General features: G+C 39.6%; 1 protein-coding gene across 1 annotated transcript in view; it reads right to left on the reverse strand.

Moving 5' to 3' along the window:
* The window catches only part of SLC25A13 (solute carrier family 25 member 13), a gene marked incomplete at its 5' end in the record, with an annotated part of 83282 nt that overhangs the window by 48172 nt on the left and 13627 nt on the right, over positions 1-21483 (reverse strand). Inside the window, 2 exons of the mRNA XM_082479780.1 lie at positions 4549-4688; positions 20371-20486. Of these exons, the coding sequence (XP_082335906.1) occupies positions 4549-4688; positions 20371-20486 (256 nt within the window). The remainder of the gene's footprint in view (positions 1-4548; positions 4689-20370; positions 20487-21483) is intronic.

Genomic DNA, 21483 nt, shown 5'->3' on the forward strand with positions numbered 1-21483 from the left:
GCAGTGTTGTGCTCGCAGAATCCAGCACCAAATTACAGTAAAAAACCTGGACACCACTCGCAGAAGTCCAATCTGTTACCATCTGTGTACACCCATCAGTGAGTGTGGAGGCATGTATACCATTGGTGGGACCTTGGCTGACAGTGATGTCTCAGCCACGGAAGCAAAGCAGGGCTCACGTTCCAGAGAGACAGGTTGAGTGCACGTTTCTTGTCATCACCCCGCTAATTGCAAAAAGGCTGTTAGTACTACAGTTGAGTACAAGCCAAAACACCCCATCCTCTCCTTGCTAATGTGATTCCTTTCAATCTTCTTGGTACATGTGGAACCCACTAGAGAGAAGAATTATCCCACTTGGTTAAAGACGTGGCCAAGGACTCAGTGTTGCCATTTGCCCATACTCTCGTCAGCTAGGGAAGAGCCGCTTAGCTGTAGACAGACAGCAAGACAAAACTCTGAATAGGATAATGTCAGTCTTCCAGAGCTCCCTATTCACACCTCCTCTTTAGTTCAGAAATGAAATGGTTTAAGCATACTGCAAATAGGTAGAAAAGACTCATCCCACCTTCTCGGAAAGGAGGGTCTTTTTAGGCTACGGTTATTTCGAGCTGTGCTACGCATTTTCCAGCTGCACCAAGCAGATAAAAGCACAGGGACCTTCAGCCACATGACATTCCCAAACCATGACCAAGGCAGTGACACAGCACACAAGAACATGCAAACCATTACATGGTAATATATTTAGTCTCAAAAATAAATTTCACCTGTCAAAAAAACCCCAGACAGATGTCACTTTTCTAATCACTGTACATTGCATAACAACGTAATAAACTCCTTCAAGCATTTAACTCAAAAGAAAGGCTATCTGTTCCCTCAGTCTCCAAGCCTGAAAGTTGAGACATCTCACAGCCTCACATTTCAAAATGAGGCTCAGTAGCTACTAGCAATTTATTAGGGAAATCTTTACGAGATGTTCATAACATCGCCTATGCTGTGTATATGCAGCTGATATAAAATAGACCACCTTAAAACTAAACAGAAAAACAATAAAGCAAAGTTGTAGCATTTAGAGATGCTATCCGACTTGCAATAATTTTTATTGTTCCACCTATTTCAGTCCAATATTGTTTACCTAGACAGATTAAGGTTTAAAGAAATGCAGTCCTCACTGCTTTGCAATACAAATTACACATCCTAAAGAACCTTCTCTGACTAGACTTTCTATAAACTTAGATATACTTAGAAAACAAGCTTCTCCCTTGATGCTGGAAGTCCAGAATTCCCCCAGGTAGCATAAGACTTTGTGAAGAATTAATTTGCACATCACGGCAGGCATGCTGGCAGCAGAATTTTCATGAACTTATTTCCTATCTAGAGATTTTACCCCAGCTTTCACTTACAGCTCATTAGAAGTGTCTTTACTTTCCACTTAGATAGAAATTTATGTTTGGGTTCCATCCCAATGGATCTGCAAGTCATCAGATACAGCACCGTCCTTTCCACTGGAGTAGATCCTGGGGTTCAATTATAAAGAGTACTGCTTCATCAACTAATATGCTGGACACAAATAAATTCCCAGACAATGTGGAAATGGATTTACCAGGCCCACATATAAGCATCTGTTAAAACTCATCCTGCAGAATAGATTTTACATGCTGAGAAAGAGGCCAATGTTGCTCTGTGTGAAGCAGACTTGCCACCTAAGTGATGATAGAACATGACCATATCCAACAGATATAGATGTGACAGATCTATAGTGGTGATATATGAGCTAATTTTAAGCTAGCAAAATACGAAGCAGGGTAAAACAACAAACCCTGAGCTCTGGGTTGATGCAAATAGATTGTTAACCGTATTAGAGCCAGTTTGGAGGCTATACTTTTGGCCACCTCCATTACTGTAGACAAAAAAAAAGTGCTGGCAGGATATAAATATTCAGAATCCCATATAAATTCTTCTTATTTAAAGACAGAAGAGATCCATCTTGTCCATGGGTGAAATATACTAAGGTTATTTTCCACGTACCTTCAGCTTTACCAGAAGCGATGATTAGCCCAAATGCTGTGACAGATAATGAATATGTAACAACTTTATGTGGCATAATAGGGCCCAACGTGAATGAATTTGAATCTAGCTGGATTATTTCATTTAAAGTTGCAAATTGCATTGTACTTACAAAGCAGTACCTGAAGCTCCTTACAGAACCGTCTGGTCCGTGTTAAGTGCAATGTAAAGAGCATTCACACATCAGGAATGCAGAAAGGTAATTTGGTATCCACTGTGGTCTCCTGCTGTCTAAGGTCCAAGGTCTAGACATCAGACCAAGGAGACTGAGTCATGCACAGGCAGACTGTCAGAAGGAAAGGCTGAGTACCAAAGGTTACAGACCTTAAAGGAAGATTTCGGTGTCTGTGAACACTGAGTCTCCAATTTGTGCTGAGAGTCATTTCTGTGCCCAAACTTCAGTATCTATAACACAATGCTGCAAGGCATGAATCAGCAAGGAAACTTAAGTGTTTCAAGGATGTACAGTTCTAGAAAGTGGGTAAATAGATATACCCAGTTACTGTGACTGACTGAGCATCCTAACAGACTGTACTGACAGCAGACAACTTCAGCAGAGTCTTAGAACAATTAATTTATTTGAAAGTCCTTGCTGCCCGCACCAATGCTGAGAGCACCTTTATTAGCAGCCTTAGAACTTTCCCTGTATGCATCTCACCTCCCTAGAGGACACCCAGAATCGTCATCCTTGTTCTCCACGTTTACACTCTTGCTCCCTCTCTCTTTCCTATATATGGATCATCACCAAAAGGGCTGTCTGGTTCGTGAGGACCACTGACGTGTTCCAACACAGCCCTTCACTCTGCACTGCAGCTAGCCAAGATTCACTTTTGCAGCAGAGCCAGTTTAAAAAAAAAAAAACACACAACAAATGAGGCAGGGGCATGACACACCAAACCCAAATACAGTTCTCCCCAGAATATGATCACATCCAATTGAAGTGCTTTTAGACAAGGAAAGAGGAACACCCCTCCACAGGATGAGAAAGCCTAGTAGTTAGAATTCACCTCCAAAGTTAGAAAACGCGTGCCTCAGCTCTTCCTTTTCCTAATTCAAAGAAAAAATATGAAAGAACCCAAAGACGCAACTAAAGAACTCAAATCTACGGAATATCCAGCCATGAGGTTAGGGGCTCTTTTAGGCCTGTGGCTCTAACCTACCTCACTGATTCCCCCCACCCCTCCTTTTTTTTGGCAATAAAGTGTCCTTTTTTCATTCTGGGTTTTAATTCAGGTTTTCCTCAGATCTCTAAACAAACAGATGCATGAGGCAAACAGGACTGGTAATCCGTTAAGACTGTGATTTTAATCCACCACAATCAGGATACATGAACACCAGAACATGTGGCCAGAGACATTTTTTTCTAATCAAGTAAAACATTTGCTCTTTTATCCAAAAGAGGTTCTAGTTCACTATTCTGCCACAAAACTGGTCTATGTCTTAGCTATTTAGGAGTTACAATAGTCAATACAAAACCTAAGGGAATACGACTTAATCATGTGATACCTGACGTCCTCTTCATACAAAGTTAATTAGGCTCTATTCTACAAAGTCAATTTGAAACATTTGTCTCAATAGCATTATCTTAATTATTCCTCATCAAAATGATACCACCTCCTACTGTGAACTAACATACTTGTGTAAACAAGAAAAAAAGAAACCTTGCAGTCTTGAAGCAGGTTCCCATTTTAAAACTCTCTAGTGTAAATACAGGCATTAAGTATTCATAAGGAATACAAATACGAAACTCACGTGTTTTGCCACTTCAAGGATCACTTTTCCTACTGTAGACTATTTTTAACAGATACAGATAATCTGTTTATTTTTTTATTAGCACAATATTTTGTTTTCTGTAACAAAATACCCTAAAGTGTGAATAGCCAAGAATTCCTTGCAAAAGAAAGATTTCATTTTATTCTCTATATACCACGTTTCCCTGAAATACTCTTAATTCAAAAAAGGTCAAAAGTAAAGAAGCATGTGGAAAGGGCTTGCAGGAAAACAACACCTTTACTGGATATCAGCACTGAATTAAATACAAATTTGGTAAACATGCTATTTACTACTTCTTAATACCAGTCTGGCAACTGGGTCCAAAATGTTTACTACTGTTATTTAGCATTCTTTGACTCATGTGATTTAAATATCCAGCAGATTTTCAGACTTTGAGGTCAAGGTTTTTGATTTCACGTCTCTGTCTACACAACAGTGTTGAAAAGATCACCTTCTACACACAGGCATCAAAAACGAGAAAAAAAAAAAAAAAAAAAAAAAGAAAAACCCAGCTAGCCTGAATCAGCAATTTTACCACAAGCATATCCTATTTATCAACACACTATTAAAGTCCAGCACTCTGACTGTAAAGGCCTACACTCAATCTATCTTGCAACTTCCCTACCAGCGTGGTATTTGGCAAGTTTGCAAATACTTTGATTCTTGCATCCTTCTTATTACTCTTGTCAAACTGTATTGTATTAGACCCACCAGTAAAAACTGTGTGAACTCCGCATATGTTAGATGTCTTTTTCTATCCTTTCCAAAATGCAGCTGTACGAACTCTGAATTCCAGTTAAACGGAATGTGCTGATGAATTGTGGTCTGGCCAAAAACTTGCTTAGCATCCTCTGGGAAGAAAAGAAAAATGTTCATTTAATAATAAAATAAAATAACAATAGATACAAGCATATATTCATACAAGTAAAACGGATATTATATTTTCTAACAGGAAAGCAATACTGTTCATACAAATTAGTAATATATTGTAAAGCAAACCTGATTTTTTTGTTTACCAAAATCATAACTAATGAAAAGTTGTGAACACCCTCACAAATACAATCTCTGAATAATCTCTTTATTTGTGAGGTTTCATACTCACAGCATTTGATTAGAAGAGACTCAGCTAGATATTTCAAGTTTCAAAGTCAAGCAAGAAAAGATTAAAATTAAAAGACAATTTATAAAAAGATGACTAAAGCTAACCAATTTTCAGCATAATCTTTTCAAGCTGCTAACAATGAAAGTTTTGTGTCACTAAAACTCAGGCTTTTGTAATATTCCCAGAGTTCTCCACATTCCAACAAATCAACTACAGAAATACCAGTATTTCAAGATCCACTTTTCTGTAGGTACCTTACAGGGGCAGTGATACGCAGAGCAGAGTATGGGGGGACATAGCTGGCAGAAACACAAACTTAGCACCACTTCCAGCACTGAGCAGACTTCAACCCTAGACCTCTGCTATAAGGAGGGGGGCAGCATGACAAGTTTGTTGGATCACACCTAAATGCAAGCTTTCATAGTCTAATTCAGTTTAGCAGTTGTAACTGGGCAATGGTTTATTACAGGCTTGGTAGACTTTTTGGTAATACATGGCATTTTTGGTGAAGAAACAACTGTCTGAAACAGACAAAGTTGTACAATCAGCCATAAGGACCACACATTGCTAGAACTGGACTGTACATATTTTAATTAATGGCAACAACAACAAGGTCTGAGGAAGTAGTCGTCTCACACGACAGCGCCCACTTCAATGTGACAGTCTGTCTCAGCCAAAAATATAGGGCAAAGATATCTTCCAAAGACAAGCTCAAGGCCAGAGGTTCCCAACTGCTGTATACCTTCCTAATTGCCATCTGACTCCTCCAGCAACGCCAGCCAAGTTCTTGTCTCCTACTAGTTCCTGCAGGCACAGAGAGCTGGTTCCCAGGAGACACTCCCTTCCCACAGGTCTCCTACTCCCTTCACGCTTTGTGGAAGAAAGACCAGGAGCCCAAACCCTGAGCTCCTGTCTGTCTCCACAAGCAGCAGAGCTGGAAGCCAGTTCCCAAGCATGGCTGGTACCTGGGGTTGAGGAAATCAGCACAGCTTTGTGCCTGCTTGTGTGCAGAACAAGCTGGGAGCCACCTCACTGGAGCCAGCCTCTGCCTACCAGCTCACCCCAGCACCTCAAGCAAAGGTGGGAGCCGACTCCTTGGGGCCGTGAGGTCCTGTCTGCTGCGCAAGTTGAATTCTGGCTTCTGGTTCAGCCCATGCCAATCAGGCACAGTGGCTCTGCTGACCTGGGGAAAGCCAGCCAGGGTGGAATTCCCACTTTTAGGCAAGGGAGTAGGAAAAACTGAGAGCCGGATGGCATGGCCAAGAGCCAGGAAGATGTCAGGAAGTGCCCAATGAGTGAAGGATAAAGACAGGAAAAAATGGTCCCAAGCAGGTGAATGGGGCACGTGTCCTGCTGCACAGACCCAAAAGTGCTGCAACTGGTGTTACCCACAAGGACAGCATGTTCTAAAGCAAGGGGGCTTCAATGAGAAAGCAGAAATGATACTTCAGACTCCTTCCCATTTCTCAACACAGTCAGTAGTTCATCTTTAAAAACAACACACACCCCCCGCCACTGATTCCAGGGAATCAGTGGTGAAAGAGCAAGTTGGATTTAAGTTACAAACAGAAAGACTGACCCCAGTTAACCTCAAATTCTTAATATTCAGAACTTCAAGTCCTAATGTCCTATGAGAATTTTCTCCAAGCAACGTCAGTGCCCCTGGGATAGCATTGTTCATTCGTGTCTTCAAGCCCTATCACAGCCAGCTTGGATTTTGTCCGCCAGCATTCTCCAGGAGCAAAATTCTGCTCTCACGGCAACAGGAGGGAAAGCTAATTGGTTCAGGGTGAGGTCCTATCCCTCAATCAAACGTATTTTATTTAGGATGCTTCCTACTGACACAGCCTGAGGCACTTTGCCACATGTCATTGGAGATCACCTTTATAAAGTTCCTGCTTTCTGCCAGACTTCCTTCAAAGAAGGGAACCAGCATGAAGAAGACAGACTGTCTTGCCCACAAATAAGAGGAAATGAAGGCTGTCTCTTCCTGGTAGCAACCACTCTGCTTTTCCAAAGGAACAAAGTTATTCCCAGAACCGCTCCTGTCTCTTGCACAGAAATCAGATGCTCATCTGCTTCCTCTTTCCCTCTCCTCCCACCTCCTGAATTTCCCCAGAGCAAGACACCAATATTGTTTGGATAAGATTAGGAACATGTCATCGTTTACCAAAAGCTATGTTTGGTTGGACTCCACATTTCTCTTTGCAGAGAAAAATGGTGCTTTCTTACTTGACGCAAGGTAAGGGATAGGAAAAGCTTAGCTAGTATAAAAGCAGTCTCAAATCCCTTTTTATAGGGTCGGGTTCCTCACAATCTTTACTTCAACTTAGCATATGAAAGTTACAGAGTGTCCTCTGATTATGCCACTGTAATTTTACCTTAATTCATTATCATACATTAGCTATCTTGAAGGAACAATGCATCTTGCTCCCCCAACACTGTACCTTGTAAACCCTCCTTAACTGGGGCCCAAAAGAAAAATTCCAGCTCAAGAAAACAGAACATCAAGAAGTGAAAAGATTAGTAATTTCAGACTAAATACAATGTTTCATTATTGGCATTATAAATGGCAAAGGAACCCATAGCAATGGAACTCAAAACCTCATCAAGCCAGCTAGGAATATAGTAAGGTCTATATCCAGGGCATTTGCATTCCCTTGTCTATGTTAGAGATGAAAGCCTGCAGGCATGCCTCAGAAGTTCATATAAGTACAAATATACCTCCGAACAGTCCAAGCAGGAGATGTACACTTAATTTTTGCTATGACTTGGAAAACAAAGACTACCGTATTAGCGTTGATATTCAGTACAATAGTACGAGAACTGCCTACACTACTTGAGCTTTTCAAAATCATACTGTATATTGATGTCAATATGACTTGGCAACTAATATCAGATGCTTTTCTGACAGAGTGCATGTTGGATTATACAGTGCAGGCACCTGACTGGAAGATTGCCTAGCTTCTACTGATTCTTTGATGGCATGAGACGTGGTATCCTGTTTGCCACTGCCTTTTTACATATACCCTGTACTTCCTTTCCGCAACTATTTATGGTTCACAAACTCCTATATATGCTCAGTGGACAGTATTTCTCCTCTTTCCTCACTTCATCACCCATTCATCCACAACAATGTCACTGATTCAAGTCTCATCTGTAGTCAGATTGTCTATTCAGACATTAAAGAGTGTTCAAACTCCATGAACAAATATTAAGTGTTTAGTCTACGATTTAACCACCAAAATGTATCCAGTTATGTACTAGAACTCCTTCCAAGTTATTGCTCAGTTCTAACAGTATCATCTCCTAATCATCTAAGTCCAGTATTAAAATAAAAAATGGACAATTTTGAAATGTAGTTTTGCCTTAAAGCTGCAGCTGAAGTTCCACGGCTACCCACAAGCCACTGAACTAAATACAGTAAAATACAAAGAAGCAGCAATGTCCTTCAGTAGCCAGGAGTTATTTTGTTTGTTTAGACCATTTTTAAAGGAACCTGTTTCACAGAGTTACAGTATAATTTGTGATGGAAAGGACATCTAGATGTCATCTGGATGAACCTCCTGCCAAAGAAGTTCCAACCAGGTCAGGTTGCTCAGGGCCATGGCCAGCTGAGGTTTGAGTATCTCCAACGATGGAGATTCCACAACCTCTCTGGGCAACTGTGGTTTGATCCTAAACCAATATTTAATCAAAATATGTGATAAATGGAAGCTTTTAAATCCATATTCAAACACTGTTTAATTGTTATAGTTTTAGTTTTAAAAATGCCAAATGTTAATGTTCCAGTGTCTGGAGCCAGAGGAGCACAAGATCTAAAGCTAGCAAAAGATACAACTATTTCTGTGTTTGCATTGTTTGAACCAGAGCTGTTGGAAAGCAAAATGAACAACAGGGTGAAGATGATTTTAAATATTCATTTTTACAAATCCACGCTGTCATTTGTGTCAATCTCAAAATTTTATGTCAATTTTAAAATAGATTGCAGAGTTTTAAAACAATTAATTGTTTTGTCCCTGCGCTGCCTCTAATTAAAAAATAGGTACCTTGTAATTGGTTTCTAGTCACTGTACAAAAAAGTTGTTTTATTTTCCTACCAGGTGAATTGCCTGCTGGTTTACAGTGGGGGGTTTTTGGTCCTTTGAGTCCTGGGGACTTTCTTCTCTCCAGTGTACTGATGTCTACGCTTACATGCTTACTGTACAAACAAGTATACTGCATTCACATTTCCATATTGTCATTAAGACTTATGGTAGAAATAAAGCATACTTTGGAATACTACAAGCACTCGACACAACAAAGACCACCAATATTCCCCGTGTGAAAATTATCTATTCAGAAATTTGAAGTTTTAAAAGGAAAAAAAAAAATTATTCTCCCACTATGTGTTACATTTAAGAAAAGTCACTTGACAGAACAAGCTACTGAAATCTTTACAGGATACACTCCATAAATATTTGATATTTAAAATCTGAAATTCTTTCAAACTATTTATTTGCGCAAGTACATAAATTTTTCATGCAGTGTCATAATTAAGTCCAATAAAGTTAATACTATCTCAATGTATAGCTAGAACAAATTTCATGATCATCTACAAAAATCGCACTGCCCTTACAAAATAGCTGCAACATTTTTGCAGAGAAGCTGTCATCATGGGCTCTATTTCATATAAATTATATGTTCTATACATTTTATACATGTTATAGCTTTACACAATTAAGCGATTTGTGCACGGTATAGGAAACCTGTACCAAAACCCTGGGCCTTGAGAAAAAATGAGATTACCCTGACGATACTGGTAACAGCAACTTCCGTAAAGAACACAGGCTATCTTCTGCAAAGAGGAAAATAAAAGACAAATTTGAAAAGACATGAATTATTGCAATTTAACAAGAGTTCCATGCACCAATAACCTTTTCAAACCCTTTTGGCAGTAACTGATTCTATATTCATCGCACTTAAGGCCCTGAGAGGAACATAAGAGCATTACAGCTACAACTTGGACTGAACAAAGCAAAATTAATGCAAAGAGTGTGGAATAGATATTTTAGTATAAAGAGATAAGGTTTTTTAAACCTGAATATGCAAATCCCCCTCATTCTGCTCAGACAAAAGGTGATACCTTTATAAAATCATGTTTTGTTAATGGTTAAGCACTTCTGTTCATGCATTTGGAAACAGTTTCCTTTAAATGGCTGTAATAAAAAGTGCATTTTTTTTTCAATGGCATTTAAAAGAAATCCTACACAGAAGAAAAGGCAAAGAAGGAAGTCCAGCTGGTCAAATTCAACTGCTGATGAGAGTAGCTGTGTCACCCTCATGACCAGGAACCCCAGCACCTTGCCAACTGCCACACAAGACCTGACCTAAAGCTCAGTGGAGACAAGAACAGAATGATTTCCACAGACTTTGGTCCTTATCGACCATTTGAAGCAACTCACATTTTCCTCAAGCTTCACGACCCTGACTGCACCACCAGGTTGCACAATCTCTTCCCCGTAACCCAGCCACAAACACGAGGGATCAGGGTGCAGGCAAAGAGCTGCAGAAGAAACAGCCGGGAGAAGCTTCATGTCAGGTCCTTGATCCTCCTTGCCTGAACCATGCTGTAGGGACGCCTGCACCTCAGTGACCACAACCGCCTGACTTGACTTGCCAGCCTTTTCCTGGACAGGCCACATCCCTGTGGGCTTGTCTGGCTGACCCTGGTCACCGTCACCAGACATGCTCTTCTGTCCTTGCTCAGGTAGTGTGGGACCTCACCCCTCGTCAGTGGGATCTGTGCCCATGCCCCAGCCTCTTGGCACCCTTGTTCAGCTGCAGGCTCACCTGCCTGGCCGAGTAACCAGTCATTGCTGCTCCTGGCCACAGAAAAAGTACAATAAATTTGTGCAAAAGCACATGTGTACAGAGACATGTGCATATACACATGTCAAAGCCACTCAAGTAATAATATTTCATATTAACTTGTTCTACTGGAATTGCTGGGGTTTATCCAAGGTTTGGGTTGGCTATTTTTGTTTGGGGGTTTTGTTTTGGTTGTTTTCTAATTTACTGTTGTGAACTTCAAATACACAGCTAGTTAGAGTTTATTTCCATGCTTCTACTGTCTGGCACTTAAGTCTTCTATAACGATGACTTTTTATTTTGGAAAACCTATGTTGACATGAGATCTGCTCAGCTAAGATATAGAATGATGGGCAGTCCAAGTACTTGGCTGGGTTGTTCATTTATCTCTATTCACCCAGAAGTGGTACAACACTCTGGAAGTACAAGTGCTACAAGCGCTTTCTTCATCTCCCTGCTGCTTTGTCAAGGAAATGGGTTGAAATAGTTTTATAGTGGCCATGCTGTAAATTAAAAAACACTTTGGAATAGCTTGATTACTACGGATTGCAAAGGAAAGGTACTCATCCCTCCAACTTCCCTCAACAAAGCAGTAATGGCAGGAAGGGCTGTACCAGTCACCTTTTTCCACAGGTTAGAAGCCCTGAAATAATACACTAATGCTGTATTTTCACTGCCTATTAATTCCTTGCAAAACATGGACCACAACCTATCCTGCAATTCTGAATTTAAAAAAAAAAAAAAGCAAACCAAAAAACAACCTGGGCTCTTTCCTTCTTAAAATATTACCAGTAAAGTATCTGGTAGAACACTCAAACTGAAGCCAGCAGAGTAGAAACAGAGCACATAATTTGAAGATAATGGGATAGTATTACACATCTCAAGAAGGGGTGTGGGGGGGTGTGATTTGAAAAAAGATAGCAGCTCAGGTCAGTGCAATTTATCTGCACTCTGTCATGTGGTACCGCTACTGTTTTAAAACAGATTCATTCAAAAGAGTGCAAAAGCCTCCATTAGTACACCTGATCCGTTTAGACTAAGATCAGTTTCACCTGCACCTGAAAAATGCAGCTGCACACATACACTTGCATAGGAACACCTAAAAAAACCCCAGAATTAACTTCTTTTGATAATTTTGAGTGTGCGCATGCATGTGTAAGTGGTAAGTTATTTTTTTATAGGACTAGTTACTCCAAATTCAGAGAAAATCCCCAAAGACAAAATTAAACTCAAATAATAAAAATGTTAACACATTTAACTATGTTGCGGTAGTCCAGCTGTGGATTAGTGCTGAATTGTAAAGGACAAGCGGGGGTTTCTGCTGCTTAACATAAGCCAGCATTGCTTCTGTGTAACCAAAGCGGTCATATCAAATTCAATGCCCCCGTTTCCATGTGGGTAAGTGAAATCATCATCTGGACTCATTTCTGTTATCCCTATCATGGAGATTTTAGAAACACAGGACTTTCAGACTGACTCAACACCTTTTTTTACACTGGCAGAGGCTGATTTCGCTGTAGCTGTCCATGACTACAAATTTACTTCAGAATTCACATGATAGTTTCCTACAGCAGTTTAATATACCAACCAAAGTGATAAAAGCAAATTCCGGGCTTGATGAAATTATACTAAACTTTACACTTTACTCTCCAGTACAGACTTGAGAGCTCTATTTCTTTAACAGCTATTTTGCTTAGATAGATGGTATTAAAAAAAAAAAAAATCACTTTCTTGCAAAGCATTAACATACATTTTCCCCCACTTAAATACTTCAATTTCAAATGCACCACAAAATGTACTCCCACAACAGTACTGTATTAGTATAAAACTATTTTAGTTCAATTAAAATGTCTAACTATCTACCCCCAAACCTACCTAAACTGTAATTTTCACTTTGAGCATTTCCAACATGTTCTCAGTTTTGTTTTCTTTTATCAGCTTATCAAATCAGGTCCTGCATTTCAAATGTTGGAAAAAATAGTCATTAACTGCTAGGTAACAGCAGATTTTCCAATTTAGAAAACTAAATTACACACACTGCAAAAGTATGTGTATTTTGCTATCCGAAATTTCACATTAAAATTTGTAATAACAAAACATTTCCCTAGCTTTTAGGGCCTGCTGAAGTTTTTACCTCCTAATCTGTAATTCCAGGACAATTTGAAAAGGGGATGGGGAAAAAATGAAAATAAAAATCAAGCTTAATGTGGTACACTGCTGCTGCCACAGTTTAAATATATTCTGATGTGGAAGCTTATGGTTCCTCCCCAGATGCTGCCTAGTATTCATGTTGGGCTTTTTTTTTTTCCAACAGGATATATACAGCTTTATGAATGGTGGCTAACCCTCAGCTTACTGTTAACCAAAGAGTGACCTCATATAGTTGAAATTTACTCTCAAATTAGCTCTTTCACACCTTTTCCCCACCTATTTTTTCTTTTTAAGTAGCACGAAGTAGCATCAGAAAGCACAATGTTTTAACCATCTGAGCATGTAGTATTCTTGAATTATCCTACCAACTGGTAGTGCTCTCCGTTACCTCTGTCTTTTAAAATTGGAGCGATTATAGTAAATCGTGCAAGTCTACAGTTAGCATTTCATAAAAAGTGGATTTTTGACCCATTGAACCGGAACAGCTTCTGAGCAGTTCTTCTAATCTCTGAAAAGACTCCATACCATACCATACCATGCATGCCAATCTGGTATTGGTGTGCATCTGCATTCAGATGTTCAGAAAACACTGCTCACAAGTCATTAAAAAAGTTCCAAAAATCAGGGTGGTACTTTTTGTAGTACAAACCGATCATTTAAAGAAGTGCAATAAAGCTCCACATATATCAAAAAATGGATGCCTTCACAATGTTTTTCTCACCTCCAGGTAACATACGAACATCTGGAGCACACCAATGGAGAGCAAAAGCTTATGATATTTGTTGGGCTGCCCTCATAAAATGAATTGGTTGACCCAGCAGCTCTCCAGGCAGAAAAGAGACTGTACTGCAACAGCCCCAGCGGCGTGCCAGCACCCTTAGAAGCAGTCACAGCAGGGCGGAGAAGCAGGAGGCTGGACTCTCTCCCTACAAGTGGCTGCTCCCATTCAGATGTGAACCACATCCCTATTGTGGCTGGAAGAAGCGACAAAGGCTGTATAGCACCTGTTGTACACAGAGGTGAGATTAAGACCAGTATTGCTAAACATATGTTTTTCAGCCATCGTAAGTAGACTTTAAAGATGACAACAAAGCCTGCAGCAAACCATAAAGTCCTATATGAATCCTAACAAAACCCTAACAAAAAGCTCAGCATGCATTCCCTTTTAGGAGAGAGGCACTGGCTACTGAACAAAATTCATCTGGTTATAACTTCATTGCCCTATCCAAACTTTTCAACAAGGACAGAGGAGTCTTACAGGTTAATTTTACCTTAATGAAAAAATCACAGAGATCATGTTTGTGCCTTCATGATATTTCCCAATCAAAAGATCCATGAGAGGCTTCAAGTTTCAGCCCTCTGCTGAAAATATTCTCACTTTTTTATCTTCTTACCTTCTCCTTGTTCTGGTTGGTTGTGCTCTTGTCACTTCTAAAAACTATGAATTCACTTCCTCCTGATATATCCATACCCTGTCCTATTCAGCTTGGCCCTGATTTTTGACTGATATACCTAAGCAGTTCTGGTACCTCCACAAACCATTGCAAATACCCCAAAACCACAGGCTCTTTCCAAGAGTACCATCACCAGTACCGTCAGCACTTAAAACTCTGGATCTTCTGTCCTCCTTCAATATAAGGGCAAATAACATGAATTTATACATGGAATATTACATAATTGGCTTACAGAAAAGGTTTTCAACATTTTTCCAAGATGCAATCCCTTAAAAATATTTCTACTTGAGCTGTGGATATCCATAATTTCAGTTTACTGGCAACAGCCTTAGATTTCTTTATTACCTTTCCTGGCCTCCTTAGAAATGAGCAACAAACTGCCAGAGCCCAAAGACCACAGGCTTGGAAAGCACTAGGCCCCTTGAGGGCTTAAAAACTAAATGTACCCCTTTTGCACTGAATAATAATAATAAAAAAACCCAAATCACTTCCACCAAGCTAAACAGCATGACCTGGCTAAAATAAAATACCATTTCTATTTTCTCCATATAAGATAGTTGGGGGTTGATGCATATGACATACATGGAGAGGCTGATGGCATGTGGTCTTCTCAGCCTGGAGAAAAGGTGTGCTAAAGGAAGACTTCATTGCTGTCTACAATTGCCCAATGGGAGGGTGAAGGGAAGACAGAGATGCACAGTGGAAGGACAAGAGGCAATGGATGCAAGCTGGAACACGGGCAATCCCAACTAGGTATCAGGAAAATATTTTTCACTGTAACAGTGGTTAAACACTGGAAGATGCTTGCTCATAGAGGCTGCAAAGCCTCCATCCATGGAGATATTTAAAACCTTGATTGGATGTTGCCCCCTGGTCCAATCAAGGAGTAACCTGGTCTTGATGGCCTTGCAAGAGTTTGAGCCAGATGGCTGCCACAGTCCCTTCCAACTTAAACTGATCATTATTTGGGTTTTGGTAATGAACAAGAGATACATTCAGCCTTCAGCCTGATGTTTGTCAGTAGGTAACTTTGATTTAAAAGAAAAAAAAAAAAGCCAACACAAAATCAACAATACAAAACAAACCAAAACACCAAATTTCAGTTCTGGATGATTTAGAAAATTCAACTGTATTTTCTAGACTAAATGAAACACAACTGTGCAAAAGGATGGAGCTTCTCCCAATATTTAAAACGACAGATTCATTTTGTGACTAATCAGGCTTTGTTTTACTTCAGATGCCTTCATGAAAGTCTGCCTGGTTACATAACATTTTAGTTAAAAGAAAAAACAAAACAAGAAAAACTTGCCAAGTTGACATATGTCTAGAAATGAAATTCTCCAAAACTAGTATCAAGAAGATTTCAAAAATTGTTTTGAAGAAAATAAACATACTAACTAGTCTACCTTACATCCTCCTTTAATTAAACTAGCCACTATTTGTGCAAAATCCAGTACAAACAACAAAAAAAATATCAGAGACTAAACAAATTTTGCATTTGTAATGTTGTCGTTGGGATCATCATATCTAGGCAACTGTCATTTATAAACCAACAAATGTTTCACTGTGTAGGTGTAAGCTAACACATCACTAGCTACAAATGGTTTCTAACCAATTTGAGCCAGCAATGGAAATTTCACTGAGAAATACTGAATATTGCAATTTTTCAAGTGATCAAAGCTTATAGCCTCAGGAATTTATTTTGGTACTTCAGATTTAGCTTTTCCTTGCTTTACATGGTACCAGGCTGGGCATCACAAAGCTAGGTGTTGTGCAAGAAAAAGATTTACAGATCCCATAAGAAGAGCCAAGTTGTACCAACCAATTACAGGGCAAAGCATAAAATAAATAATCCTCTGTAACAAAAGCAAGAGCTAGCTCACACAGTTTGAACCTAATCCATTGGTCAGGAAAGCAACTGTGAGACTCCTGCAATAATTTTTTGCATATTGAAAATGTATTAGAGCATTATCATAGAGGAAAAACTCTAAAGCTCATCACAGTAGCTGCATGGCTATTTAAACCTCTGTTAAGAGCTTTTAGAAAGTCTACAAACAAGTATTCAGGCAATTCAAGTATCGGATAAGCAAACAGGAGTGCTTAGTAAGATGTATCCTTAATGTGCTTATCCAAGAACTGTACTGATATAATTAATAACAGAAGCAGAGATCCACAATAGCTACTGCCTACATGTAAATAAAGTCCTGTTTTGAGACAAAAGCAGAATACATTGCTCGATTCTGCAGCTGTTATGCTAAACAAGCAACAATTTTGGGTTTGGGTTCCCCATTCCCTTCGTGTTATTGCTGTGTTTGGGGGTTGTGTTTTGCTTTGCTTTTTCTTTTTTTTTTTTTTTAAATTAAAGGTCTGACTTGTTTTACAGCATACTCGTGTTTCTCAAAGCAGCAAAGCACAGCATCCATTTTCAAACAACTTCAGGTTGAATTCGAGGACCTTTAAAAAAAAAAAAAAACACCAAACCCAAACAACCCCCCCCAAACACTATACCACAGCTACATTTCATTAAGTACAAGAGCAACAATTTCTCTCTGGTGGGAAATTCTACTTTAAAACACATCAGAATGAAAATCTTTGAAGCCAGGTTCAACACTGGTTGGCAGCAGAGACTCGGGCAATCACATCCCGTTTTGTGCCTTTCCTTTCTCTGCGAGCAAAACCAACATGGACAACACTTATTTTGCCCTTCACTAGGGCTCTGAGAACTGGTATAAGAAAAGAAAAGTTCCAGTCCCTGAATATCACCACTGCATTATTCACAGCTCAGAACTGTTACCTCCCATCATTTCATTTATCCATCCAAAATTAGAGATGGAGGTTAAGACGACTTAGTTTTTAAACACTGATATTTTTACCCAACCATCTCGCCTTTTCTTAAACACCATCTAGTAAAGAATTTCAAAGGGCTCTGCTTCTTTAATGAGGCATTAAAATACAGTCATACGACAAAAAAGCAACTCTACTAAGTCTCTTAAACCCCTGGACTTACATTATCAGCTTTTATGTGCCTGTCAACACTCAACAGTAAGAAGCAATGGTTTGCTCTTTGCCTCAAATTTAAAAGCCAGCTAAACTTCCTCCCACTTTCCTGCTGAGAGCTTTAACTCCTTGCAAACTGTCAAAGCTTTGACACTTCAGCAGCAGATAAATCTACGACATGATGCAACAGCCAGGTGTAGTCTCAATCAGCCACCAGCCACTAATTTACTAGTGGCCATTTCACTCACCTCGAAAAGCAATAAACTAGAAATACTTCCCACCCTCCACCCCCTGCCACGTACCCACACTGCTTGTGGATCAGCCCTTTGAAGTAGATGCTAGCTCTGTCAGAGAACCAGGTACAGTTAACCTACAACTTCAAAGAAATGAAATATTTAAAATTGTAGAGATGTCAATAGATGGCTAAAACACAAAGGCATTTCCAACCCAGAAGCTAAAGTAAGAGTGCAGCATTTTTCAAGAAAACTAAGTGGAAAGTATTAAATACTGTAACTTCTTTACCCAGAACGTTTCTCTAAATACCCACAGCCTGGATGTGGCATTCAGTGTAAAAGCTCATTGACACAAAGCCCATTATTAATTTGCTTTATAAAGGTGCCAAGCTAAGTGCACTGGTGGAAGAATTAAGATTTGGATTATTTGCTTAGTAGAAAATGCAAAGTTCACAGCTGTGAAGTCCTATATTCCATTCGGTATAAGCTAAAAATATTTATACCATTATCTCACTATACAGAAAAACAATGACTGCACAGAAAAGCCATGCTGTTTCTTTACAACAATAAAATGAGATACAGACTTATAATGGGATCCTTGAGATACTACACTTAACAGCAGCATAGTGAAAAATGATCCTTTTCCTTTTCTTCTGTTCCTTTCACACTGTAATTCCACAGTATACAAAACCCCTATTTAAGTCTCCTAACCTTGATAAGGATTTGATCCCACTCTCATTCAAGTCAATGGAAAAAGATCTCATAATTAACCTCAAAGACGCATGACTGAGGCAGTGAGTGGCAAAGTTACAAGACAGTATTGTAGTAATTTATTCGTGAAAATATTAGGGTTATTTTCATAAGAGGGAAAAAAAGGGTTTTTTATGATGATAGAAAATAGACACTAGCTTTCTTTAAAGGTCAACCGTTTCTGCTGAAAATGCGCAACACTGATACAGCTCTCACATCCTCCTCACTCCAGGCATTTGCTGGGGTGGTAGCCACAAGTTACAAATGCATTTATGCTTTCAAAGGGGGAGAGGAAGGAATTAAAAAAAGCTATCTGAGGTTCTGCCAATGTTGGCATGTCTCCTCTTTCAAATACCTTAAACACAGCCTGGCATAGGAGTTTCTCTCATCACTAGGACTTCAATGGACTTCAAATGCCAAACAAATCCCTTGACTCACTGTGTCAAACCCCAAGGGAAGCAGTTGCCAGGCGGAAAAATACGAACAAGAATGCCAAGAGTTAAAAAGTTAAGTCGGACTGATTCAGCATTCAGATCAAACGACTACAGTTCTTCCTAGATTATTAACGAGCGCTCCAAGCAACCGGGGGCTCTGACGCAGACAAGAACCTGCACATCACAGGCATTCCAGGAACCCTGGTTTGTCTGTGCTGGAACAAAACCTCTGCAAAATATGCATGCCCTCCTGTTTTAAAAGCATGCTGTCTCTCGTTGCCTCTCTGTCCATACGCAAGCACAAGACTGTTAGGCTCAAAATACTTCCTTCATCAAGGTTATGATCAGCAGAACTTTTTCCTGAAACTCTTTCAAATCTTATAGCATCCATAGTAATTTTTAAAAAGCTGTTCTAACAAGTAGTATTGCACACAACAGGCACATCTTTCACAACCTCAACAGACAGCCAAAATAATGAAAAACCAAAACAGACACAAGAAGAGACAGCAAGCCTTTTCACCAGCCGCAACTTCAAATACAGATTTTTGGAGATGGTAGAAGGAATACAATGATGCTTCAAGCAATGGTAACTGGATCTTGTCAGTTCAAATGGAAAGGGAAGGGCTTTTTTAAATGAGCATAAAACGTGTGGGGAATACTAGCAAAAGACAAAGGACATTTGGAAATACATTTTGGAAAGACAGAGTCAATGTCATCCAACTTTCCTTTTACTTAAAACTGTTTAACAACCAATTAATAAAACTTGAGACATACAGCTAACTGCGTCTAAATGTAGCATATTAGAAATAGCAATTTTATCCAGTGTAGGTACGTAGGCCGAAAAAATCCCTCACACTTTCTGTAGTGCAAGCTCTATGTCTGAACTTATTCAAAACTGCTCATTTCTGAATCCTTCCAGACAGAATGACCCGTATAATTAGGCAGGTGGCAGATAGTCCTGCAGATATCAAAAGCTGTATCTGTGTTATCTAGAAATAAACAGTCCCCATAATCAAGTTTTAAACTGGCCTGAGTATTTCCCATGTTGTCAGTGCAAACACCACACCTCCAATCCACAGCTGAATTTTCAGGGGGGAGGGGGCTGGGGGGCGGGTAATAATGGATTTATTACTGTAAAATCTCACAGAATAAAGTTTTAAGCCTTAAAAGGAAGCCAGCTTGAAATATAGCCAATTTAAACAAAAAATAACTCAGGGTAATTTCAGACTCCACATTCACCCAAGTCTTCTGGCAACTTTCTTGCGGTTTTACAATAATTTCCTATAGTCACCTTTCACTGCTATTCGGAAGACCTGCACAAGCACGTTGGGGAAGAGAAAAAGAGAAGTGACCAGTTCTCCAGAGAAAACCATGAAGATGACCATGACCTTGACTTCATATTGTGCACATGTAAATGACTGAAAAACTCAGCCAGAAAGTTGCTTGGCACTATGTAGTTCCACTACCAGTCACTGTGTTTCCTACAGTAACAGAAGGTGAAATAGAGTTTGGCATAAGTAGGGATTTTTAAATTAAGAGTGTACATTTAAGAACAGTCTTACCAAAAGTAACTTCTCCTTTGCCAGTCTTGTCAAACAGCTGAAAGGCTACTATGAACAATGCATCTGGAGCACACAGGACTGATTCAAATGCCACAAACTCTTGAAAGGATATCAACCTAAGGGATGAAGCAAAAATCAAGAGCTATGAAACAACCTGCTTGCAGAAAACTGAAATACAATGAAACATAGATTATACAAAAGAAATAACATCACAAACAGAATGTGTACCAGGTGCTATCAACAGGGATTAAAATTTATCCTAAAATGCCCTATCACCAATGCTGTCAGGAGGCCTTTATGTTGCTCGATGGAAATGACTTTGTTGAACAAGGAACTATTCCTCTCAGCAAGTCACAACAGAACATAAAACAAGCAAAGCACTCAGCGTGGCTACTCACCTTAGCTTTAATGTCTAACTGAACTGCCCTCTGGGGGAGCCTACCTCCCTCCACTGGCAAGACAGAGAGCCAATAAAGATATGAGTAACTTCCCTCAAGACTCAGTACTTAAGGCTTTTGGAAAGCAACTCCATTCAAGACCTACATGCTGCCACTCACTTCAGAAGGAACCCATCAGAATGTGTTATCTGTTTGCTAGCAACTTATTAGTCATCCATCGCAACCCTCCAGTCCTGCGTGTTGAATCACAAATTTCAAGCAGCAGTTTGCACGTTCTTCCTCAGCCCAAGAGCAGTTTATTCAAATTCATCATTACAGCCAGGTTACCAATATGTGAGCACCATAGCAGAGCACAGACAAAAGCAGAGGTGCCCTTCCTTAAGCTAGTTAATAAGCAGAAATACATAATTAGACAACTTGGCATTGTTTCCAGCAGTAGATTTGATACAGCAAAGACCCTAAGCAGTTCTAATTTCTCTGGATCACACCCAAGAGTTCAAATGGAGAACGAGCTCCTATTCTTAGAGGCAAAGGCCTAAGAAATTCTTCTGATTTGCTACTTCTTTAATGTCTATGTTGCAGAGTTTAAAATCATCTTCAAACGTGTGGCTGCAGGGCCTGCTGGCAGCCTGGGAGGTTTAAGATTGCCCCCTCTCAAGGCTGCTTTATGTCAGTGTAGCAAGCGCGTAGCTTCAATGGGGAACAAAGATTTATT

This window comes from Vanellus vanellus, assembly GCF_965231255.1.
Source record: "Vanellus vanellus genome assembly, chromosome: 2".
Lineage (NCBI taxonomy): Eukaryota > Metazoa > Chordata > Aves > Charadriiformes > Charadriidae > Vanellus > Vanellus vanellus.